The 26,003-nt window shown below is 35.5% G+C and overlaps 3 protein-coding genes across 30 annotated transcripts; 2 read left to right on the plus strand and 1 right to left on the minus strand.

The window, feature by feature from the left end:
- The first annotated feature begins 649 nt into the window (after nt 1-649).
- Nucleotides 650-9,671, plus strand: PRP39-2 (Tetratricopeptide repeat (TPR)-like superfamily protein). Of its 14 annotated transcripts, none has more exons than XR_016334052.1 (14): nt 650-794; nt 907-1,013; nt 1,122-1,351; nt 1,795-1,962; nt 2,642-3,002; nt 3,076-3,219; nt 4,317-4,469; nt 4,573-4,689; nt 5,117-5,197; nt 5,455-5,598; nt 6,727-7,870; nt 7,933-8,487; nt 8,965-9,003; nt 9,306-9,671. XR_016334052.1 is itself a non-coding variant. In XM_089755226.1 (13 exons), the coding sequence occupies exons 4-13, from the start codon at nt 1,956-1,958 to the stop codon at nt 9,399-9,401; spliced, it is 2,919 nt and encodes a 972-aa protein (XP_089611352.1). In that variant the 5' UTR covers nt 650-794; nt 907-1,013; nt 1,122-1,351; nt 1,795-1,955; the 3' UTR covers nt 9,402-9,671. The 14 variants fall into 14 exon arrangements, 11 of the variants coding, with proteins under 11 accessions (XP_089611352.1, XP_022715643.1, XP_022715644.1 ...); XR_016334053.1 differs by having other exon boundaries at nt 8,005-8,487; nt 9,306-9,587; XR_016334051.1 differs by having other exon boundaries at nt 2,626-3,002; nt 6,727-8,487; nt 8,848-9,003; nt 9,306-9,587.
- A 48-nt stretch (nt 9,672-9,719) lies between these two features.
- Nucleotides 9,720-18,134, minus strand: LOC111274906 (uncharacterized). Of its 15 annotated transcripts, none has more exons than XM_089755232.1 (9): nt 18,060-18,134; nt 17,031-17,294; nt 16,129-16,268; nt 15,890-15,989; nt 14,849-15,382; nt 13,823-14,160; nt 13,181-13,325; nt 10,501-10,548; nt 9,720-9,928 (listed from the first exon to the last, which is right to left on the minus strand). In XM_089755232.1, exons 2-9 carry the CDS (start codon nt 17,197-17,199, stop codon nt 9,921-9,923), a joined length of 1,482 nt encoding a protein of 493 aa, XP_089611358.1. In that variant the 5' UTR covers nt 17,200-17,294; nt 18,060-18,134; the 3' UTR covers nt 9,720-9,920. The 15 variants fall into 15 exon arrangements, 9 of the variants coding, with proteins under 9 accessions (XP_089611358.1, XP_089611356.1, XP_089611353.1 ...); XM_089755230.1 differs by having other exon boundaries at nt 9,721-9,965; nt 16,129-16,253; XM_089755227.1 differs by having other exon boundaries at nt 9,721-9,965.
- A 2,511-nt stretch (nt 18,135-20,645) lies between these two features.
- On the plus strand, nt 20,646-25,796 carry PHYE (phytochrome E). Its single transcript, XM_022859924.2, has 4 exons — nt 20,646-22,772; nt 23,266-24,070; nt 24,550-24,840; nt 25,039-25,796. The coding sequence occupies exons 1-4, from the start codon at nt 20,723-20,725 to the stop codon at nt 25,265-25,267; spliced, it is 3,375 nt and encodes a 1,124-aa protein (XP_022715659.1). The 5' UTR covers nt 20,646-20,722; the 3' UTR covers nt 25,268-25,796.
- The last annotated feature ends 207 nt before the right edge of the window (nt 25,797-26,003 follow it).

Raw genomic sequence — 26,003 nt, forward strand, 5'->3', positions numbered from 1 at the left:
ATATAAATTATTTTACTATCCTAATTTTGATTGAATAAATTTTTTTTTATATTTATATCTTATAAAGTTGAATTCAGGCAAGTTAAAATTTTGTTTTAATAATTATTTTTATTTAATGTACTATTTTCATTAATTACAAAAATGTTTTTATAAATACCTTTTAAATATAAAATACAACAGTTTGAATTTAATTATTTTTTATTAAATGTCATTTTTTAACACATTAATTTAGCTAAACATGTAAAATCTTTTTTCTTTTCATAACAAAAACTAAGGAAACAAACTTATACAAGTAGTTATTTTAATATTTCCTATTACAAATTTTTAATTGAAAAAATCAGACACTAAAATTTTAAATGAGCCCAAATTAACGTGGAAGAGCATGCGCTTAGGATTGTCCGAAAAAATTAGGTCCAGCTTGGAATTGGGTCCGTTGGGCTTAAATTGAACTGCTTTACCTATTCATCGAACATGTTCTTAAGCCAGGACTATCTGATTATTAGGGTCAGCTTTTCGTGGAAGTACCCAATAAAAGTGAGGTAATCTGGTCCAATGCATTGATTCAGCCTTCGTATAATAAAAATCCAAATCCTTGAAGGCCAAGGCCCGTTTCTTTTACAAAATTAGGGGAAAAAACGGAAACAAAATTAGAACACTGTATATTTTCTTAATAAAAATCGATTGCCAATTTGATGCGGAAGGCGGCAGAATTGGTTTTTTCTTGGTAACAATAATGGAGGTACAGATTTCAACAACTGAAACAGAGCCGCATCCTAAGAAAGGAGATTCTTTAGGTAAACGCTTTCTTAAACAGTTACTACTACTAGTGAACGATTTTTTTTTTTTTTTTTGTTTTCTATGTTAATTGGTTTATATATATATATATATATATATATATTGTTGCAGAAGGCTGTGATGAGCTGAAACTTAAGGAATTAATATCTGAAGGTAAATTATTATTGGACTTTGACGGATGGACTAAGCTTATTTTGGATGTTGAGAATTTATTTCATGTAAGTTCCTTTATTTGATCATTTTTGCTCCTTCTTTAGGTTTAGGGTTTGTAATGTTGATATATGGCTTTCTCTTGTTTTTACATGTTTGGTGTTGATCACTTGCAGGATGAAGTAGAGAAAATATGTTTAGTATATGATTCCTTCTTGTCTGAGTTTCCTTTGTGCTATGGTTACTGGAGGAAGTATGCTGGTCATATTATACGGTTATGCACCATTGACAAAGCTGTTGAAATCTTTGAACGTGCTGTGCAATCGGCAACATACTCTGTCGGTGTTTGGGTTGACTATTGTGGCTTTGCTATTTCAGTTTTTGAAGATGCTAATGATATTCGTAGGTAATCTTAATGCTGATATTGGTTTAAGGATAAGGTGGAAACACATTCTATTTAGGCTTAACCTTTACAAATTGTTAAATTTTATTCGATTTCTTATATGTTTGTAAACTGATAGTAAGATGTGGATAATTTCCTTCAGATATAGAATTTGTGTTTGTTTGTTGCTTCATGGAGAGATGAGGAGTATTATGTATCAATTAGTTTTCTGAAATATACAACTCAACTGAACTCAATCAAACCTTCAACCACACTAGTTGGGTTGGCGTAACAGCATGTAACTTTGTTTTATCTTTCATTATCTGTTCTTCAACCCGATATGACGCTTTACTGATAGAACAATGCATTTATCATGCCACTGCCCTGCTGTGATTTCCAAAGTCTTGAATATTCTTGCTTTATGATGTATATATGATATATATTATCTTTCTGGAAATTATTGACAGGCTATTTAAAAGAGCCTTGTCCTTTGTTGGAAAGGATTACTTATGTCATACTTTGTGGGATAAATATGTCGAGTTTGAGTTTTCTCAGCAGCAGTGGAGTTCCTTAGCTAATATTTACATCCAAATTCTGAGATTTCCATCCAAAAAGTTACATCATTATTATGAGAGGTATTTTCACATCTTGACAGAATCTTGGGATAATTGTTTAAACTTTCTTTTGTACTAGTTTATTCACCTATGTTTATGTTCGTATATCGGAATTAATGCAATATGCTATGAATTTCTAAAAATCTTGTTTCATGTGCTAGAAAAAGAAAACTAGTGTGAAACTGAAGGAACTTGCAAAAGTCTGACTACTATTTTTGTTACTTTTTTTTGAATATTGTGTCACATTAGAACCTTCAACTAGTTTACTGAGAACAAGTTTTGCAGACCATAAAAGAGTGTATTTCTTTTTCATGTTCTGAAGATCTTACCTTATTCTTTCTTGCTATACATCCAATTATAGTATGATTTATCTACCTTATTATATGCTTTGCTTATTGGTGATCTTGGGTCACTGCTAAAAGCCCTGATTATTTCATGGTACTTTACATATGTTTATGAGGATTTTCATTTGATTGTTTAAGGTGGTATTATGCTTCAGCATATCTTTGATTTACATAGCTTTTGGTCTATTAGCTTAGTTTGATATAATCACTTGTAGCTTATCTTTTATCTTTATTGTTCTTTTGAGCCTTTGTATGATATTTTACCTTTCTTTCTGTGTTTGTTTGCCTCTTATTGTTTGATGTATTGTTATTCTCTGAGTATATAGTTATTGTACAATAGTTTGTGCTTTCTTCAGTTTCCAGAAGTTGGCAGCCACTTGGAAAGAAGAGATGCAATGTCTGAATGATATGGATTTAAAATCAGATCCCAGACTAGAAAATGAAGTCTCTACATGTTATACTGATAATGAAATTTCTTGTGTCATCAAAGACTTGCTGGATCCTTCCACCGGCATGGATGGTACTAAAGCACTAGAAAAATATATATCCATTGGGAATCAATTTTACCGGGAAGCATCTCAGTTGGGTGAAAAAATACATCGCTTTGAGAGTAGCATTCGAAGGTCTTATTTTCATGTAAAGCCACTTGACATCAGTCAATTGGAGAACTGGCATGAATATTTAAACTTTGTAGAGATGCATGGCGATTTTGATTGGGTATGGTATCATAAATCTGTTGCTTATCTGGTCTTGCCTTTATTTGGTATCTGAGTCTCCTTTTGCATTATAGGCTGTTAAACTTTATGAGAGATGCCTAATTGCATGTGCTAATTATCCTGAGTTCTGGATGCGCTATGTGGATTTCATGGAAAGTAAGGGTGGAAGAGAGATAGCAAACTTTGCCCTAGCTCGAGCAACACAAATTTTTCTGAAGGTACTCATCCTCATAATTGTGCTTATACTCTTTCAGAGAAGGAGAATAGAAAATGAAACCCAAAGATTCTAACTTGGACATCTCAAGCAGTAGAAGGTCTACCAATTTTAGAAAAGAGATAAATGATCCTTCATCTGTTTGAGGGTGCTAATCCTTTTCAATGAGTTGTTTAAGATCAGAGTTCTATATCTTCTAAAATTGCCATTTGCATCATGTAGTTTTATAAAAAATGAATGTAGGTTTGTGGTAGTTTCAAGGTACTTTTATGTTGTACTGGAATCAAAGTAGTTAGTACCATACCTGTGGGCGTACGGTTTTTGTTACTATGTACTGGTACCGATGTATTTCGATGTACCGTTTAGGGTTTATCAGTACTATCTAATAGACAAATCTAATATTTTGTCTATAAAATATATATACACATACAAACAAACCTCAGTTACATACATCTATATGTTTATATGCAAATATAGATTTTAAAGTTATAAATATTAAATATCCAATATTTTCAAACATCAAATAAATTAGGAAAATATAACTAGTTATTGTTCAATAACCTAATGAACATTTATTATTTCTGGATGAAATTATGAAAAAATCAATGATCTTGAAAGAAAAGGTATTAGGAATTGATTAATAGAATAAAATAAGTGAAAAGATTAAAAGAAAGGTTTTTTTAAAAAATGAAAAATCTTGTATAGGCTGATACAGGCAGTATGGCTGGTATGAACCAGTATGAAAAGCGAAATGGTACATACACCTAGATGTATCGGTTTTCCTTAAAATCGGTACATACCAGCTGGTACTGGTCTGGTACCAATAACATTGACTGGAATATTGAAGAATACATTTGTTTATCAGAAATAAGAAATTGTAATCTCAACATACCTGCATTATCCCTTATGCATCTTGAGTGTAATAACCAGCAGTTAGATTATTTATGTTTCTTTCTACACTTTCACAATACTATTAGTAATTCCAAAGCAGTTTATTCCATACTGAAACTTCAGCTGATTGCTTTTATTTATAGGATGCTTTCTCCATTGCTTTATACATGATAGAAGATGCTTATGGCCATCCTCATATGTCCGTTGCAGAGAATGCCGGTGATCCACCTTTTCAGTGCTAGGTTTAAGGAGAAAATTAGGGACATTTCAGGTGCACATGCAGCTCTTCTTCAGTATGAGACAGAACCAGATCTTAGCTTTGTTGAAACTGTTTCAATAAAAGCTAACATGGAAAAACGTTTGGTAAGTAGTTCTCTCTTGCGCTCTCTCTCTTTATTTGACTATTTGCATGGGCTTGATAGGGTGTAATTACTTATACATATAAGTCCTTTCCCAAATTTGTCAGGGCAATTTTGTAGCCGCTTCTAATACATACAAAGAGGCAGTGGACATTGCTACTGCAGAAGAAAAGTTTGACATTCTTCCCGTATTGTATATTAATTTTTCACGACTTCAATACATGGTAGGTAAAGAATTTTCATTGGTAGGTTCAACCTAAACTATCTGCGTAGCTGCTTTTTGATGTTCATGATTCACAGCTAGACGTATTTCATTTTGCATTTATCTCTCCTCTGATGAAGAAAGGCCACTCCAGATTTATGATAAGATTATATCTGTAAATGCTTCTATCAATTGAGATTTGAACAAAACATGTTTGATTTTTCATATGACTTGCACCTATAACAGCAGTGAAAGTGTGCAATTTCATTTTTGTGTTTCCTGTATTTATTTTCTTTCCTGTGCTACTTTTACCCTCAATTTTCTCCTTGTGGAATTGCTTATATGCATTATGGTCCTTATCTGATGAAAAAATTTGCCCTATTAATCTACATTTTCTTTGTAGTCTTAGATATATCCTATGTTTTTTTCTTACAGCATTGTACTTTCAGATTACCAGTAATAGTGATGCTGCTAGAGACATCTTAATAGATGGTACCAAACGTGTGCCTAATTGCAAACTGCTTTTAGAGGTAATTATGTCATCTTCAACTGATGATTTGTCTGTTATAGGATCATGAATAGAACGTTGGTGTAGTCTTCAGGCCATATAACATTTGTGGTGATTATGCTGGCACAAGACCAAATTAGAAGTCCAGTTCCTCCCTCCCCCCCCCCCTTCCTTTGCCCTACATCTCTTGTAAATTCTTGTTAAACTATACCTGTTTGTTAGAGTTGAGCTGCTGTTAGATGATAAAAGTTTCAATCATTCTGATATTGACTTCTCTAGGAATTGATAAAATTTGGAATGATGCATGGAGGGCCAAGGCACATGCATGTGTTAGATGCTATAGTAAATGATGTGATATCTCTAGGGCCCTGTCAAGGTATGAATGCAAAAGAAGCGGAGGATATATCAAGCTTATACTTACAGGTATAGGTTTTCTCTTTGAATTTTCTGCTGCAGTTTCCTTTTAGAAGTGGTGTAAGAAGATGTTTTGCTCCTCATGTTATGTTTTTTTGCCCCTTATTGGTTGTTAACCTCATCTCATATGTTTCGGCCTTTTATTATGGGCCAAATTGGGTAAAAAACTTTTTTTGCCATTTATGTTGTACTCTCTATCTCGTTTATATACGCACATTAACAGGAATCTTTTTTCTGAAAAGTGACCAGTGGACTTGAATCTTTGGTTTGGTTGGCATTGAAAATCTTAACATCTTTACATTTTTCAATGTCTTCCTATGCAAATAGATCTACTTACTAGCTCTCCAAGATCCTGTTTTGTATGCTAGTTGCTGTAAAATGGCCATGGTTCTTTGTCTCTTGCCAGCATTTGTTTGTTTTTAATCTAAATATATCTGGCAGCGGGAAATATGACCTATGAAGCCAACTTTAAATACAATAGTGGGAAAATGAAAAGGCTTTGTTGTTATTAGAGTGTTGCTATTTGCACCCCAACAATTACTCAACACATCCCTCTACTTTTAACACCAATTTTTAACTCAACACATCCCACACTCAAAACACAAATTTAAAAAACCTAAACACCCCATCCCTTTCTCTCATCCCCCATCTCCTCTGTCTCTCTTCATCTTAAAGATTTTAAGTTCAATTAAGCCAAATTCAAAGGAAATTTCATCAATTTGAAGTTAAAAAGCATAAAATTAAAGATAAATCATTTGTTCTTTCTACTTTTTTATTTGATTTCGTGTTTAGTTTCGTAAGATTTCATATTGAAATATTTGGATGCGATTTGAAACTTTCACAAATGAATTTCTGGAAGTTTTTAAAGGTTTTCAGAAATAGATGTCCGAAAGCCTTTAAGAACTTCCAAAAATCCAAAGTTTCCGGAAATAGATGTCTGGAATGGATTGTGAAAGACAAAAAGGTAATTAACTAATGAGTATTTAAGTAATTTCATTAAAGGTTAAATTTGTAATATCATTTTTGGGGTGGATTGAGAAAAAGTTGAGGTGCAAATAGAGGTACTCTTGTTATTATTATTCTTGTTCCTGAATTCATCTGGAACTGATTGACTAAAATAACTTTTATGCTGGCCAGTTTGTTGATCTTTGTGGAACCATAGATGATATAAGAAAAGCATGGAATCGCCACATAAAATATTTTCCTGACTCTGCTAGGATGAGCACGTATAAGTTCTCAGTTAGTAATGGTATAAAACCTATACCCCTAAAGATGACAGCTGGCAGAAGACAAGAAAGCCCTGGTGCTTTGCCTTCCCATCCATCTGCAGATGGAAGCTTAGACATCCCAACTCAGTCACCATCTCAAGACAAGGTATTGAAACCTCCAGAAAATGATGATACCCAGCCTAACCATGCTGCCTCAGACTGTGTATCGGATAAGAAATCACCATTGCAGGAAAATCATGAAATTCACATCGACCAAGCTACTGTCAACAGGCTTCAATCAGGAGAAGTTGATGACAGTTTGCAGGGGGAAGTGCAGCATATGTCTCAGGATATTTCAGAGCAGCTCAGAGAAGATACAAAAGCTAATACAAATTTGTTATCTCATGATTTAGTTCATGAAGGGACAAATGAAGTTGAAGCATTACAAACTTCAGAAGAAAATTCTAAAGAAAATGTTGTCCAGCAAGAGCATCATCATAAGTCTGAACAGGATGTAAACCGACTTTCACTGGAGAAACTTTCATTGAGTCACCTAGATCATAAATCTTTGGATTCAATCAGTATCGCAAATCAGGAAGCTGAAACTTTTGGAGAAACCAGCTTATCAAATGGAAGCATGGTGAAAAAAGAACCACCCCAAGAAACCAGCACCTCCAGTGAAAGTGTGCCAACGGATGGTCAAAATAATGCTGGAGATTACCTGGTATCTAGCCCAAGGAGTGCTCGGGCATCTGATTCTACCGGAATTCAAGCTGACATGGCCAGTCCTTCATCTTCAGCTAGTCCACAGAACATCACGAAAGCAGAGCCACTTTTACGAAGGACACCTTCATCCGGTGGTGGAAGCTGGAGTAATTCTCAAAGAATTCATAGGGACAATAAAGGATTTCGAAGGCACTCTCATAAAAGGCTTCATCAAAGACGGCAACTGTCCCCACAAAGGCAGTATTCACAAAATGAAACTGGCACACAGGTGCCTATGGATCAAGGTTACCCTAGTCAATCCATGTCTTCACAGAGCCCACAAGTTCAACAAGGTGGCCAAACACAAAGTAAGTACTCCACATCTGCTGCTCATCCTAATTTAACAACAGCTCATGCCTGGTCTATGCAGAACGTGCAGCAACAGAATTTTGCCCCTAATCAGACTCAATTATTTCCCCAACCTGCTTATCCTCAACCACAGATCTCTCAGCACCCCATGCAAAGCAATGAGCAGCTTGGGCAAATGCAAAATAATCAAGCGTATAATCAAATGTGGCAATATTATTTCTACCAACAACAACAGCAGCAGCAGTTTCTTTTGCAGCAACAGCAGCAGCAACCCCTGCATCAACAGCCTCAGAACCAGCAGCAGGTTTTACAGCAACATCAACAGCTGCTACAAGTGCAACAGCAATATCTTCAGCAGCAACAGTTACTACAGCAACAATTACCCTATCAGCAGCCACAGCAACTACAGCTTCAGCAGCAACAGCAATTTATTCAACATCAACAGTTTCTTCAGCAGCAGCAGCAACAACAACTACAACCGCAAGGCTCTTATCAGCAGCAATTTCCACCACAAAATCACTATTTTTACTTGCAACAGCAAGAACAAGAACAAAGACAACAAGATGGGCAGATCTCAGCATCACAGGCTCGGATGTGGAACGATTTAAGCAAAGAGGTGTGCTTAATACTTAATCATGTGGGTTTACAATACTTTGTGTAGCGAAAAATTTTCTACCGGGAAAAGGGAGAGGAAAAGTTCACGTTCATGCTATTACAGATTTTTTTGCTTTTCTTTTGAAAAATAAAGTACTTGTTAATTTCGGGTAGGTGAATTATTCTTGCAGGAGAAAAATAAGGCCTGAAGTTCATTTATTTTCAAAATCATGGTTTTCCTATCCTAAAGTCTCCATTGAATCTGTTCATTCACACTTTGTACACGGTTTAGATTACTTAAGATATAAGTTTTCTGATTTTAGCAAGCCTGACATTCCTTCCGATACCCTGAAACCGATCATGAGATTTGCATCTGTTGCAGTGCAGTACTCTCTTAAGTGAAAAGATCTTCTGGTCATGAGAGGCAGATTTAAATTTGAACTTCTGCACTTATATTTAAGTTGTCATCCTGACAGCAATTGAACACTTCTTACCGCAGGAATCCATGATGGAATCAAGGCGACCAACAACATCGCAGGTTAGTTAAAGTTTTTATTATTTTGCAAAGATAGTTTATGTAGTGAACATGATTGGAGTTTTAGCAGGCATCGGACGCATCATTAAGTGTTTTAATGGTAAAGCTGTCTTCTGTAAAGCTGGTGAATAATCAGAAGATTCCTTGGCATCTAAGTTGCTTGCCTAGAATTTATTTAATCTTTTATTTGCAGTTCGATCTCCCTCCTTAGTCAATTATCATTCCTATTATTGTCATGCAGATATATGCATATGTTCATCTGTTTTGTGAATCAGTGTTTTATTTTGATCTTTCGTATAATACAGGGCCAAGATACATTGTCTCATAGGGACGAGGCATTTGACATTGTATTATCTGCAGTATCCTCGAATTCCCAGCAACGATCTTCTCCAAGCCAATGATATTGGACTACGTCTACATGCGGATGCCACGTTATCTCAAGAACCAGGGGCGGTTACTATAATTAAAACTCGTGTTTCTACGTGTCATCACATTTTCAAGACTTGAATGGTTATATAACTTGAAACTGGGTTAATTGATCTGTAACCTTTAGGTCGCTTACTATCGAACGTGCCCTTTTACGGTCAGGTCTTCCGTATGCATCGCAAAAACCAAATTATGATTTTAAGGTTTGGAATCTTGACAAAATGCAAGAAATTTTAATTCTGACATTTCTCCAGGTTTTCCTCCCACGGTTACTACGCTGAACTTGGTTCTAAATCTACATTCAGATTCCGCTATCTCGATCTAAAATGATGGCTTCATTTAATTCATTATTCTGTGGGAGGAAAGTAGAGAGCAGGAGAATGGATTCAAGCACGGACAGCAGAATATGAGGTATTGCCACTTGTTAGTCATCTAGGCTAACGCCTGACTGATGCTGCCCTGCCGCAACATCTAATGGAGCTCTCTTCTGGGTACTAGAAGCCTGGATTCAGATATTTTCAATAGAGTGAAATATAAACCTGATAAGCCGGTTTTAGATCATGTGAAAAAAACGTCAATGATATGAAAGGGTTGCTGCGGGACGATGCATACTTATTTTAGAATCGGAATACAACTAAATTTAAACAAATGAAGACAACCTCAATCAATGCAGTAATAAAGAAGTGGTAGTGAAGAAATTACAACAATTACACAATGCCAAACGGCATTCAGTTCAAAATAGTTTAAAAAGTACAATTTTTAAGAAAATTAGCAGTTATGTGAAACTTTTACATGGTTCAAAGTTACCAAGTAGCTCTGCCGACCTCTAAAAGCAGAATTAAATCACCTTCTACCATATGACATAAAGTAGGAGAAATTGGAGGAAAAAATAACTTGAAAGCATAAATGACAATTATCTTTATCATCTCAAAATTTACTTTCATCTCTCAATTTGTTCTTATAGTCACTTCAGAAATTCAAAGGGGAAAAAACGAATGTCAGGATCATACATGGTCAGTAGCTATATAAAGAAAATTCAGAAGAATAATTAATGAGCAACGGAATTCCGCGTACCTATTATTTTGCCATTAGCAGATAATCTAGTAATGTTCATCATACGACCTGCAGGTAAGGCATACAAAATTGTAAAACCGTAAAGATGATCAAAGGATTCAACAGATGTTATGACAAGCATTGTAGCTAACTTGTATAAGCCCACACCCATCAACCTTTTCTCTTGAATTCTCCAATTTCGCAGAAGGCAATATGATCTTCATTCCATAATCTTCTTATAATCTAAGCAAAGCTGAAGGAGCCACCTAACCAGGAAGTAGCTCTTATTGAGAAAATCTTGCACTGTAAAACCCCAGATTATCTCATTGTTTCCAACTTTGGATCCGTTCCTATCTTTTAAGTCTTTGCATCTAGATTCTTGTACACAACACAATTGGACCACTCATTTATGGCACAGGTCCAAGTGTTGCAAATGAGTAAATTACCTAAGTGGATAACATCATCATTAATCTTCTCAAATCTTAAGTATCAGAAAAGCTAAACCTTCCCAGAAACAACATAGTTTACCCAAAGGCTCTAAGGCTGTATTCCCATCTTACCTGAAATCGCTCAATCACTTCTTAAATATGTCATCAATTCCAATATGATGCATATTACAAAGATAATACATGGAGATATATTGGCAGTCTAGATGTTTTACATATATTACCGCAAGTGCAAGAGTGAAATCAATGTATTAGAATCATGTATTAAACAACATAAGCATCAGCAAGGTATACATATGAATCAGTTATAAAATGCCTGCCTAATTAGAAAAGACTTCTATCTTTGCAATAATGACACATATCTTCTGCTATAACTTAAAGTCAGTGAATCAAAAACTCAAGTGATTTTATGACTAATTAAACTCTTAGGGCCCTTTGAGCAGTGGTTGTTGATTATGGTTGATTTCTGCTTTCCTACCATCATCTCTCTGACCACTTTGAGCCCAACTCATGTAAGCATGTTTGTGCATCTCTATTCTTATTCAATTTGGTCAAAAAAGAGAAATGAGATTTGGATAACACTAATATGAGCAAAGTCAATTTAAGCAAACTGGTTCAAGTCACTTCCGAGGCTTGGAAGACGATACGTAGAAATAACTGAGGTTTGGAATACCTAACCTACACCTAAGCCCACCTATGAGTTACAGAAGAAAATCTAGAGAAGAAAAAGTCCTACACAAAATTCATCAACTTTCTTAAAGGAAACATTATTATCAGCTAATAAGATGCTTTATCACTCATTTATCCTCTCAAACTGTAGTCACTACCAAAATCGTCCTTCCATTACTGTATTTCAAACATAGCAGTCTAGCAGTTTTGAGTTCCTAATGTCATCTTCAGAACCACAAGGCATATAAATGCAGCCAAGCAGCTGACAAGTGTGATCAATTGAACTTGAGGAAAGGTGACATACTATCTTCACCAATCATCTGAAAAGACAGTGGTACTAATGCCTTGTGTCCACCAAATAGAACAGGAAATGCTTCTGCCCATGCAATAATGTACACTAAATGACTCATAAAAGCAGGTGACTTAACTTTTTGTTCAATGTTCAAGATGTCAGCATCAATTATTTTTTTCCTTCCTAAATACTAGATTTTATCAGGGTCTAGTGTTAAGAACTGCTAAAGCACAGTTTTTAACTGTATTGGGCACTTAACTTTTATTTAGCACAATCAAGTGCTATTAAATTACTGTAACCCTATTTCGCCTCTTAGAAACAATCAGATTTACACCCCACCTTTACCCTATTGTTTCATCCCTAAAACAGCACCAACTAAAAGTACCAACTAATTTCACTTCCTACCATCCTATACAGTTTCCTTACTACAAAGCATCCATGCCTTAGGCTTCAATCTTTGTATTGACAGTTATAATAGTAGGATATTATCTTTGTAGGTAGAACCTTTCATTTCAAATAAATTCTATTCTAATTGCCTCAAATACCTATGGGCTCACAAGGTTTCTCGACATATTTAGAGTTTTTCAGTCAACATAACTGTTCTTCCACAATATGGTTCACATAAAGAGCTTACAGAAATAATTATCAAAAGTTCAAGCTATAGAAATGAGAGAAATAATTATCCAAAGTTTAAGCTATGACCTTACAGGGTTTCAAGTCCACTACGATTTTTAACAGAAACAATGTAGTGATGGCAGTATGAACTATTGGAAAAACAGAAGGGGCTAGTAAGAAGGATAAAAATTACTAGAAGCTTCCATTTTAAACTTTTAATTTCTTAATACAAGCAGAGATGGAGTCTCCATAATTTTCATATGAAAAGACAGAAAAACAGCCAATATAAAAACGGGAAAATTAACCAAGCAGAAGAAAGAGGTAGCAAACAGGAATCTGTAAAATTATATTTCACAAATAATTCATATACAATGCTTATATTACTGGAACTTGAACTGTACAATAGAATAAACAGAGACATTTTCTACGACTACCTTTGATAAAAAAATTAGATAGATTCCACAGGGTTGTCAACTAAGGGAAGAAAGAAAAGGGAACAAGCAACAAAAAGCTGACACAACAAGAAGACAAATGATAGCTTATTTTGTGGTTAATTTTGAAAAGCAAAGAGAAACGAGATTTTAATTAGAGGCCAAATTCACTTAAAAGCAAATAGAAGGATGAGGAACTATATTGAAAGCTATTCAGAAAAAGACAAGGTGCTCTTATTCCTTGTTACCAAATTTCTTGGCAATGATAGGACGGACATCATCAACATCAACCAGAGTCTCTAAGAAGGGAAGTAATGAAATTAGTGCACAATCAGATGGGTCATCAAACCAACTCTTAATAGGAATCCCGTTATTCACTTGCAACCTGAAAACCTGAAATCAGCAAAGAAGGATTCTTAAGCAATCAGAAGTATAAGCATGGGACGATTGTTATTCTACTAAGTTGTTAGTAGAAAATGCATTTTGATGCTGCTCATAGACAAATAACCTCTATCCTTTTCTAGGTCATATTAAGGAGCAAGGCATAAAAGTCCTCACAAGTACTCTTACTGTAAAGCTTGGTTAGTTGGATGATTCTTAAATGAACTTTATGCATCTCTTATAACCACAAGAAGAAGTACCTCTAAATCTGAATCTTTTTAATGACAAAGACATGCAATCACTAAATCACCAGTTCACATTCAAATAATCTTTGCCTCAGCAATATTAAATATCACAAGCACATTAAGTTTAAGCTAAAACAATAAATGTTTTTAAAAAAGGAAAATATGACTACCAGGATGACAATTACATGTCTTGACAGAATTTGAAGGCAAGAAGATGAAGATCATGAATGGTAAACGTTTAAGAGAAGTGGGCAGGTAAAATACCTGTGGAGAATTATCAATTATAGCAACTTTTGCAAGATCAACACCTAAAACCGTCAAGTCTTTAGTATAACTTCCATCTGAAAAAATGCAAGATTCACGATAAACCCGCCGAGATATGAGCTTTCGATCTGGGTCCAATATGTCCAGTAATTGTTCTGCATAAATGCTTTGGCTGGCAGTAAAGATGATAACTTCAAACATCTCTGCCACTTTCTCCAAAAAAGTCTGTAGGTGAGGCCTCTGCTTTACATACACAGTGTGCTCTCTCATGTTGAAAAAGACCGTAAAGGTGAAGTCCACATCATCACAATGTTCCAGTGTAGAGTGAACGAGTGTTTCTGCATGTATCAAAGAAATGGTAATCAAACATTTATAATAGTATTTATTATTAATTTGTTTAAAAAACAAACTGAAATGGAAAAGAAGCAAAGCTCAAATAATTCTATACATATTGTAAAAAGAGAAAGTAGCTTCCAGATCAAAAATGCCATCCCAAATAATTCGCACATGTGAAGCCATTAATAGTTTAATACCATCCAATAATTAACAGTTTGGCAAACAAAATTGGATGTGCAATCTATAACATCTTACACCTCAGAAAGCATTTGAAACTTTTCTTGCAAAACTTCAATATTGATGTCATTAACAGAATAAATACTGCATCTGTGGTGATTATGACATACACAGACAAACTTTGCCAGAGAAAAGTCGTTTAGCCTACACTGTTTAAGGGAATTGAGACAATAATTTCCCAAAAGGATCCACAAGTTTGTTTATAATCAGTTCAAGCCAAAATCATTTTTTAAGTATTATTGTCCACATCAGTACATTAGACTAAACTTCAAGTTATAGGCCTTATGGCTTTACTTATAACTTGAAACGGCCGGTTTGATACTCCATTTAAAAGATCACAAGAATTAGTTAGTTTGAAGAAATGTTCAAGCAGCAATACCAGTGAATGAATGATGGATTACTCCTAGACATAAAAACATACAATAGAAAACATGCAAAATAAGTATGTCTTACCATCCAAATCAAGCACAAGAGTTATGGGCTTCCTTCTCCAAGCCTTCGTAGGAACCATAGCAGGCTGGAAGCTTGATACAACATCAGATAGTTCTGGTAAATTTTTTATAAATGATTGTGGATCAAAGTCATCTGCTTGATCAGAGTCGGAGTTAACATCAGATTCCTGTATGCAGGGTCTTATCTGATCAATTGCCAGACATAAACCAGTATCATCTTGAGCCATCATGGCTTCCTCATGCAAATTAACATCATTTATATCATTGGTTTTGACAGTGTCCTCAAGGAAAGGCAGTATCATGTATTGCTCAGCCACATCAAACAACATACTTGGCTCGGAACACTTGAAATCAGGAAAAGAATTGATTCCAGAGATGTTATCATCAACAGCATTTCCATCAAAGGGTATGCTCGCGATTATCATGTCAGATATAAAGAAATCTGATACATTACATGTTTGACTGCCAAATGAGCTTTTGCTATCATCACTGTCATCAGCCCCTAATGCTGGCACTTCAGGGCCATCATTACTCCCTACCACAATTGAGAAAGAGATAACTGTATCAAATAACTATCTTAACAGAACCTTGCAACTTTCATGACATGAAAAAGTAACAACCTCTCAAATATTGAATTCCATAAAAGTTCTTCATCCAACTCAGTATTGAATACAAGTAAGACATAGTTATAGCAAGAAATATCAAATGCACAAAACCCCTAAATACCAAAAGCTCATCCAAGTAGAGATTGCCCCACAAGCATGCAACAAGATTAAAAAGAATCTTTCTTCTACCAAGTTCTTTTTTTATATAGCAGGCCATTGCCCTGGTAACTATATTCTATTCTCATTTTCTCTTTTCTAAATAAAATTGTTTCTATACAGGCCAAGTAAATTGCCAAGAGAGAAGGAATACTTATAACTTATTCATTACGTTTAGGCAGGGATTTCAACCAGAAAAGCTAAAAAAAACTGTCATTCTCTCAGCCACAACTGGAGAATGGAAAACATATTCATGCAAACCAGCAGAAACAAAGAATCACCTATATCATTGTCAATATTTAGTTCACTGTATATTTGGATTGGCTCCAGTAAAGGAGAGAATATTGTCTCTAAGTTTGTGGCACACGTTTGGGCAGATTCCTGCAAATTAATAAACCATAATTGATAAACAACCAAGTTAGGGGCCAGTCTACTACATGATATCTTCAAAAAGCAGAGTGAAAACGAAATTAACAACTAAAATTCACAAAATAAGGTCTTAAAAATTAATACAACTTACCATTCTCACCACAGTTGCAGAATCAACAAAAGCTGAAAGCTGTTTCTGCAGCTCAGAATCGTCTTCATCCAAATTTAGTTGCTGAGCACTGGCTCCATCAGTTTCAAAAACTTGAGAGGCTACTTCTATATTTGATGAATCTATCAAGAACAGTCAGTAAGCACATGCAACAAGCTAAAATATCAACGTAATTTATCTTCTTTCTTAAGAAAAGAACAAGCTAAAGCCTACAAGCAGAAAGCCTGTCATGCATGCATATAAGTAAACAAATGAACGAGCAAATAACCAATAAATTCTTATCCTTTGAAACACCACATAGAGGATGGACTGATGGGTATAAGGGCAGGGAATACATAAATGAGATCCTCATTTTCCATTATCTGCAAATACGTTAGCCAATAAATTAATACTACATTCTCCAAGTGCCTCAAATGGCTGATGTATGTACTTGGTCATTTGGTTGCCCTGCTACAGTCTGCTATAGTTTGATGATCATGGTACCAATCCAAACAGCTGCATCCTTTACATTCTAGAAATGGGATAGGACCCCATGATTCTAACTTCTATATTGGAATTTTTAGAACTACAGTTATACTCACCACATAAGTAGTTAAGTAAAAATATTGCAAAGAAAGCATCATTCTGAAATAAAAGGAAACTTGCAACAAATCACAAGCCAGGACAGGTAGTGTCAAGAGTATTGTCTACACTTGAGCAGACTAAAGCAATGTTCTGAAATTGCTAATTTTAATGCACTCAATTTACAGAGAGCACATAATGTCAAGATATAAGCAAACATCAAAGACTTTGGAAACCTTCATAATAGGACACTCCAACAAGCATCTGAAACTGTAACAATTAACATTAGACAAATATCAGCCTTGTTCAATGAAGTTGCTTACCATCGTGAGAATTTTGAATACATGTACAGAATTCAGTTCCTTGCTGAGAAAGCCTGACATGACAGCATGGTCTCTTGCAAATCATGCTAGACCTCTGGCACACGCGTAGACCATTTTTTTCTCTTAAAGATCCCGTGCTTGATTTGGTCTTCATTCTTAGAGATGGCATTTGATCTGCAACTGTTATATATACCACAATCTCGATTCTGGAACATCAGTGGGGAAAAAAAACCCCTCTAAATAATCAAATCACCAGCAGAAGCTCTGTCAAATGAATAGTCAAGGTAAGAAGTGAAGGTATTAAAACAGATTGACATAGCAGACTAACAGAACAAAGAGACTGATATATAAAAGAAAGAATTTTCAGCAATATAATTAGTAAGCAGAGCCAATGAGACATGTATTGCAAAAATAAAACCAAAGAAAAATATGAGAATTAAAAGTCAAAGTTCATAATCCTTTTCTAGAACCACTAAAGAATGATAAGATAATCAATTCATAATAACACCGAACACCTTAATTCTGAAACCTAGATCTAGATTTCTGTTAGATAAATATAGGGTTTACTACAGTCTGTCTTGACAGACAATTTTTCATACAAAAGAAAATTTAGAAGAGAAAGGTAGCAAAAACTGTTCATGAAGAGACAAGAAAATAAGAAACCATATCAAAGAAAAACAAACTGTTCAAGTAAAAACTACCAAGATTAAAGTCAACCCAAGTCTTTTAATCCCATAAAACACAATAAATCTCATCAACCTACCTTAATTACACAGCAAAATACCAAAGAAGACAGTAAAAAACCCAAAAACTAAAACCCTTTTGCACATTAAACACTTACAAAAAACAATTGAAATAACAGTTACACAGTTTCAACTATCATTTAAACAGTCATAAATTAAAAACCTACAAAACCCAGAACTGAAGATCAAAGAAACAGTAGAAAACAACAAAATCAGCTAAAAGAAAATTTGCAAACAAAAAAAAAGTAAAAAAGTGAAATTTTCTACAGCATGAAAACAGAAGTACCTGTTTAGCAAAAAAAAAAAAAAGAAAAAGAAAAGACTTCCTTTTTTTCTTTTCTTTCTCTCTCCTTTGCTAAACAAAGACTTGTGTTCTTGTTTCTCTCCCTTTAACTTCCACGAATGGTCAAGGCAAGGTTGGAGGGGGGCAAATGTCGGCTTCTATTTGATGATATGGACGGCCGTGATCAAATCTTTGAGTGAGTTTGGACCCAAAGATTTTTGCCACGTAGGATGTGGAACCAGCTCAGACTGACGCGTTGACACGTGCAGTTTCGTGGAAAGAGAGGGAACTTTTGGGAGGAAATTGTGGAGGGGATGGAGTTTGATGTTTTTTCTAGTCGCGTTTTGTAACACGTGTTTTACACGCACCTTTTACAGCTGTTATTAGTTTGTTTTAAAATGTTTTTCTTTTTTGGATTTTTAACGGCAATTATTTGATGCAGGTTTTAATCGAAAAAACACATAAATCAATTATCAAATTAAATATTTTAAAATTTTAAACAAAAATGAAATAAATATACTTTATTTAAATGGACGCATTGATTAATTAATCAGATATTTTGTCATTCATCCGGCTTCAAGTTCTTAGCTGTAAGCCTGCAAGTTTCACCAGAAGAGATTTAAAGAAAATATCTTTTATGTGTGGAGCAAAACAAATATAGAAAAAAAGTTGGGGCTTTTTCAATGACCTAATTTCCAGCTGCAGAGGGGAATTTGGTGCACCCTGGCCCAATTGAATAATAGTGTCTTGTCAAAGTTCCCAGGAACATAAAGCTATCATTCAAAAATTCTGTTGTTCAATGACCTTTCCAACAATCTTAGGTATACTTACTAGACATATATATATATATATATATCACTCACGAGGTCCTGCATCATTGGAAGCAAACAGGGATGAGTATTGTTCAAATCTACAAGACAATACATAAGGTGTGCATAGTAATGAATTTGAGATTTTTTGGAGCTGTGTTTTGGAACACCGGCTGGAACAGCTGCATATGAACCTGGATTCCAACTTTGTTTTCTCTTTTTTAATTCTTTGATCAACCTTAGATACCCACTACAGGATTCCAGATAGAGGTACTGTAGACAAATGGAGTAAAAAAAAAATGTTTGATGATACTGGAAATTTGTTTTTATCAGAGAAACTTAACTGGTAAACTGCAACTAAGATAAAAAAAATATATAGGCAAGATATGGTGCAAATAGTTTGCCTGCAGCCATGCCATGCAGGACATTTTAAGCACTTTGCAAAGAATTAAGCTGTGGAGAAATCAATGTAGGTTTAGATTGCAAATGCTATCTCTGCGTAGAGAAAGCAGAAGACAACAGAATAAGCTGAAGATCATGTTTTCATTTTTTTTAACAAATTATCAGAAAATGGGTGGCTTAAGACTTCAAATAATTTCAGCACAAAGATTTGCTCTCGGACTAAAAAGTGATTGGATGCAGTGCAATAGTATTCTTGCTACTCATGGTTACATGAACGAAGGGAACAAAAAGATATGAACAAATACTAAAGAATTAAGCTATACTACTCGAGTTAAAAGTAAAAGTGCAGAAGTTGAAACTATATTCAACTTCCTAGCCAGCAAATATTGTAGAATATTTACAATCCTAGCTCGCAAATATTGTAGAATATTCACAATTGATCTACACGTATCAAAGCTATCTTACTTTCTTAATCTTATTTCTTTATTTTGTTTCATTCTCTAATTTTCTAACAATTTATACATGAAATTCATAGACTATATAGACTATCCTATTACATTAAAAAGAAACCAAAAAAAGAGCTTGTAGAGAAAACCGCAATGTTGGAATTTTTAGCATGTAAGAACTTGTGGCTCATATATATTTAACATAGATATTCAAGATTTTTTATGTTTTTTTTTTTTTTTGGGGGGGGAGGTTTTAGTTATGAGGTGTTCATTGTCTAAGAGAATGGACCAAAAATTGTTGGTGTCTTATCTTCTCTTTTCATATTTATTGTCAAAGCATGTTGTTATCTGATATTTTATGCTTTTCACAGAGTCCTATTTCTCTGCTACTAAACCAATGCTTACAAATTTCTGTTTATATCCATTTTTTCAGGACCTGTGGATCAGTACATATTGTCCCCTTAGCGCTATTTTTAGTTTCGACATATATCAAACTTTGGATTCATAGCTCCAAACCACATGTGATTGATTCTTAGGTTGATATGATTTCAGAATATGTTTTACTTGTACAATTATTCATTTTTAACATTTGAAGTGAGAGAAGTTAAAAGAGATGATTATTTCGAAAGGGGGACAGCGACAAAAGAAAGTGTCTTATTTGACAAAAGTTGACATGAGAATGATAGTGCACCGGTACAATAATAGTAGCAAAAATATTGTGTTAAGACAGGTTTAATCAAGAAGAAATCTTTATTAAGGAAATGGAAACATGTTTAAAGGTCAGATAAAAAGGAAGCAATAAAAACCCCATCTGAAAATGAAAATGACGTCTGGATGCTTATTACAAAGAGAGAATCAATGAATCATCGAACAAAAACAGGATTAACAAAGTACAGCGTTGATAAAGTTCCAGCTACTCCTTCACTACAACTGTACTTGAACTATTCTTACAAGACAGAAATGAGTTTTTGAGAAGAAAATCCCATCAGCTAAAAAACCCTTCCAAGAAATGGAACTTGAGAGTGGAAGAAGAGCAAAACAGCCCCAACAACAACAACCGAATACTACTTTTTCATCATCGGCTGCAAGTAACATGAAACCCATAAATAAAGGCAAAGCCATTGCTCAGTACAATGCAGATGCTGGGCTTATGGCTGAGTATGAGCAGTCAGGTGTGTCTGGTAAGTCCTTTAACTATTCAAGATCAGTTATTTATGCTCCACAAAGTGTACCTGAAGAACAAATTACCGCTTTTCTTTCAAGAATCCAAAGGGGTGGTCTTGTTCAACCCTTCGGTTGTATGATTGCTATTGAAGAACCCACCTTTAGGATCATTGGTTATAGTGAGAATTGCTTTGAGTTCTTGGGTTTGCGCTTGGATAGTGAGGATAAGTCTAAAGGGTTCAAGGGTTTGATTGGAATTGATGCAAGAAGCCTTTTTACGCCGGAATCAGGTGTTTCCTTGGCAAAAGCTACAACTTCTAGGGAGATTTCTTTGTTAAATCCAATTTGGGTTTATTCTAGGAGCACTCAAAAGCCATTTTATGCTATATTGCATAGGATTGATGTGGGAATTGTGATTGATTTGGAGCCTGCACGGTTAGGGGATCCTGCATTATCACTTGCTGGTGCTGTGCACTCTCAGAAACTCGCTGTTAGGGCGATTGCTAGGCTGCAGTCTCTCCCTGGTGGGGATATTGGTGTATTATGTGATACAGTTGTGGAGGATGTTCAGAAGCTTACCGGCTATGACAGGGTTATGGTGTACAAATTCCATGATGACGATCATGGCGAAGTTGTGTCAGAAATCAGGAGGTCTGATTTAGAGCCGTACTTGGGTTTGCATTATCCTGCCACAGATATCCCTCAAGCTGCCCGTTTCTTGTTCAAGCAGAATCGTGTGAGGATGATCTGCGATTGCCATGCGAATCCAGTTAAGGTCATTCAAAGTGATGAGCTGAAGCAGCCTCTCTGCTTGGTAAATTCAACCCTAAGGTCGCCCCATGGATGTCACACACAATACATGGCAAACATGGGCTCCATTGCCTCTTTAGCGATGGCAGTCATTATTAATGCTAACGATTCAACAAAGCTATGGGGTCTGGTTGTCTGTCATCATACTTCTCCACGCTCTGTGCCTTTTCCCCTTCGTTATGCCTGTGAATTTCTTATGCAGGCATTTGGAATGCAGCTATACATGGAGCTACAATTAGCATCACAACTAACAGAAAAGAAGATTCTAAGGACTCAAACCTTACTCTGTGATATGCTGCTCCGTGATGCCCCATTTGGTATTGTGACACAATCCCCTAATATCATGGACCTTGTAAAGTGTGATGGGGCTGCAATGTACTACAGTGGCAAATGTTGGTTGCTGGGTGTGACCCCAACTGAATCACAGTTAAAAGATATAGCTGCGTGGCTGCTTAGCACTCATGGGGATTCTACTGGATTGAGTACTGATAGTTTGGCCGATGCTGGTTATCCTGGTGCTGCTTTACTGGGTGATGCAGTTTGTGGCATGGCTACTGCCAGAATCAATTCAAAGGATTTCTTGTTCTGGTTCAGGTCTCATACTGCGAAGGAAGTGAAATGGGGTGGAGCCAAGCATCATCCAGAGGACAAGGATGATGGTGGAAGAATGCATCCAAGGTTGTCATTTAATGCTTTTCTTGAAGTGGTGAAGAGTAGAAGTTTGCCTTGGGAGATTCCAGAAATTAATGCTATTCACTCTTTACAGCTTATAATGAGAGATTCCTTTCAACACATGGAGGACAGTGGCTCCAAGGTGTTAGTTTGTGCCCAGCAGAATGATACTGAGATGCAGGTGATGGATGAACTCAGCTCAGTAACATACGAAATGGTTAGATTGATTGAGACAGCAACAGCTCCAATATTTGGAGTTGATACAGCTGGTCTCATAAATGGTTGGAATGCAAAAATCGCTGAATTGACAGGCTTAAAAGCTGATGAGGCAATGGGGAAATCCCTGGTTAATGAAGTTGTTCATGAGGATTCACGTAAAGTGATTGAAAATCTCCTAAGAAGAGCTTTGCAAGGTAATCGCACCTATGTTCAATGGTTGAAGATATTCAATAAAGAAATGGCTTCCTGTTTTTGACTCAAAATATGGGACTGCACTTGTTTTCTGTTCATATTTCATTCAATGTACAGTTTGTGCATTTGATGTCCTTGCTGTCGTCTACCAATAAAGTAACTCCACTGACTTTAATTCCATCACTCTGGTCTTGGTTGCGTTTATAAATTTCTCAATCATCTGTTTCAAACATTTCTTCTACTAAATAATTGAGTTTGGACTCCTGTTGTTGTTCTAGTGCCTTCAAGTCCAAACTAAGCACTTATCAATTCTGCACTCAGCATAATCATTTTTTATAAACCAGCCATATGGTTTACTTTGTCACCTTGCTTTCAAATTTATGTACATTTTTTCTTTCAAAGCAATAAAATAGCCCCAATAACATATTTACATTTTTCTTCTATAATATCTTTTTCAGATGATATAGTAACTCATTTTTACCTGATAATATCCAGGTGAGGAAGACAAAAATGTTGAGTTAAAACTCAGAAAATTTGGGATTCATAAAAACTCAGTTGTTTATATTGTGGTCAATGCCTGCACAAGCAGGGATTACATGAATGATGTGCTTGGGGTGTGCTTTGTGGGGCAGGATATTACATCTGAGAGAGTTGTGATGGATAAGTTTATCCGTCTGCAAGGAGATTATAGAGCTATCATACAAAGTCTTAGCCCCTTGATCCCTCCAATATTTGCTTCTAATGAGAACGCTTGCTGTTCTGAATGGAATGCAGCCATGGAAAAACTTTCTGGTTGGAGCAGAAGTGAGGTCATAGGTAAAATGCTGGCTGGAGAAATCTTTGGAGGTTTATGTCAGCTGAAAGGTCAAGACACGCTGACTAGATTTATGATTCTGTTGTATCAAGGAATTAGCGGTCATGATACTGAGAAGTTCCCATTTGGGTTTTGTGATAGAAAAGGAAAATTTGTGGAGGTCTTCTTAACAGTCAACAAAAGGACTGATGCTGATGGGAGCATAATTGGCTGTTTCTGCTTCTTGCAGGTTATTTTGCCTGACCCGCAGCAGGCTACTGACAGACAAAAGCAAGAGGACAAAGAGTTCTTTACAAAACTTAAGCAGTTAGTTTACATGCGACAAGAGATGAAAAATCCTTTGAATGGAATTAGGTTTACCCACAAACTTTTAGAAACTACAGCTATCTCTGAAAATCAGAAGCAATTCCTTGAGACCAGTGATGCATGTGAAAGACAGATCTTGGCAATAATTGAGGATATGGACTTAGGAAGCATTGAGGAAGGGTAAGTCCCAATATTAGTTCCATGATCTGCATATTGACCTTGTAGTCTCTATATTACTTCTCTGTTTGTTCCTATTGCTCATCATATGTAACCGTGCTCTTTAAGAATAGCCTCTGATACAGGAAAAAAATTCATCTTTCAGAGAAGAATGCCTTACCCCATAATTTCTTGATACAATTAAGCAATCATGATCATGACTACATTTATGACTCTGATGATATTCTAATTTCTTTTTCTGATGCAGATTTGTTACCGATTTTCTTTATCCTCATTTCATTGCTCCTTCTGGTCATATATACTTTAGTCACCTCTTCCATTTTGAAACCACAAACCCTTCTCAAACTATTATTGAAGTCATTAAAAATTTTGTAGAAGCTAGTAGTTGATCACTGACAGTAATCAAATAATTATTATGTTGTTCTGGATTAAGTGTATTGTAATACTTACTAATGTCTAATATTACCTTCTGTTCTTTGCAGGTGCATGGAGCTAAGCATGGGAGAAATTCTCCTGGGGAATGTTCTTGATGCCGTTGTCAGTCAAGTCATGATTTTGGTCAGAGAAAGGAATTTACAACTTTTTCATGAAATTCCAGAGGAAATCAAGACACTATCTCTATATGGTGATCAAATTAGGCTCCAGCTAGTTCTGTCAGATTTCTTGCTTAATGTGGTGCATCATGCTCCTCCAGATGGATGGGTAGAAATCAGGATTTCACCTGGTCTTAAACTAATACAAGATGGCAATGAGTTTGTTCGTTTACAATTCAGGTAACATAATTATGGTGGAATACTACGTCCAATAAGTACTGTTAGTGTCAATTTTTGCTATTCCATGTCCATAGTTAATCCATCAGAAACTACTCTGAGTAATGGTGTCATTTGTCCTTGTCCCTTTTACATGATTTTTATTATGTAGCATGGTAAGATGGTTCATGATACTAATGGTTTTTTGTTCTGTCCTTATAGGATGACTCACCCCGGTAAAGGCCTTCCTTCTACTCTTATCCAAGATATGATTGAGGGTGGAAATTGTTGGGTGACACAGGAAGGCCTAGCGCTAAACCTGTCGCGGAAGCTTCTAAATAAGATGAATGGTAATGTTCACTATGTCAGGGAACATAACCAATGCTACTTCCTCGTTGATCTTGAAATTAGAACAAGGCAAGGAAGGCAAAAAGCATCACAAGCAGAATGACTGAAATCTCTTGAAGAAACCTCTGCTCTAATAAATGTCAATGGGGCCAAATAGATTTTTATCTTGTACCCAAAGCCTCTAGCAAATAAGGTAAGCAGCAACTTTTACTAGCGCTCCATAATGGTTTTACCCCGCTCTCTTGGTGCATCTTGCTCATCTGGTGAGGCCTGTTTGTCCATCAATGCTGGTAAGAGAATAAGCATGTGAGGGTGTGTACATATATACTTCTTTGTTTTAGTATAAAGCAAAGTGTAGACAAGATGTTGAGGTTTCTAACAGAGAAGAATCAGTTGAAATGTATGAAACCCCAAGAAAATTGTGTATTTATGATTGCAATGTGAAATTGAGCCTGGTCATCAGCAAAATTCAAATGTGAGCGTTGCAGTATCTTATTCTACAGAATTCAGTGAAAGAAAATGTTACTATTTCCTGGCCATAAAGGCAAAAGGTACTTTGGCTGCTAATGCGTTTGTCTCTTAAATTGCAGAATTGAGAGATGTTCCTAGTGAATAAAGTTTCATCCATTAAACTTAGAAGTTGACTCAATTGATTCGTATAGTTAGTTTTAAAAGGTGACATTTAATAAGTTTGTGGTTCAAACTTTTTTTTATCCTTAAACTGCAATATTCCTCGTAAAAAAAAGTTTCATCCATTGCGCCACCATTATGAGTTGTTCGAGGTCCCTCCATTCATAGTGTTACTGTTAATTAATCAACCATAAAAACATTATCAATTA

The sequence above is a fragment of the Durio zibethinus genome, chromosome 26 (genome assembly GCF_047325235.1).
Source record: "Durio zibethinus cultivar Kanyao isolate XHJ-2024 chromosome 26, ASM4732523v1, whole genome shotgun sequence".
NCBI lineage: Eukaryota > Viridiplantae > Streptophyta > Magnoliopsida > Malvales > Malvaceae > Durio > Durio zibethinus.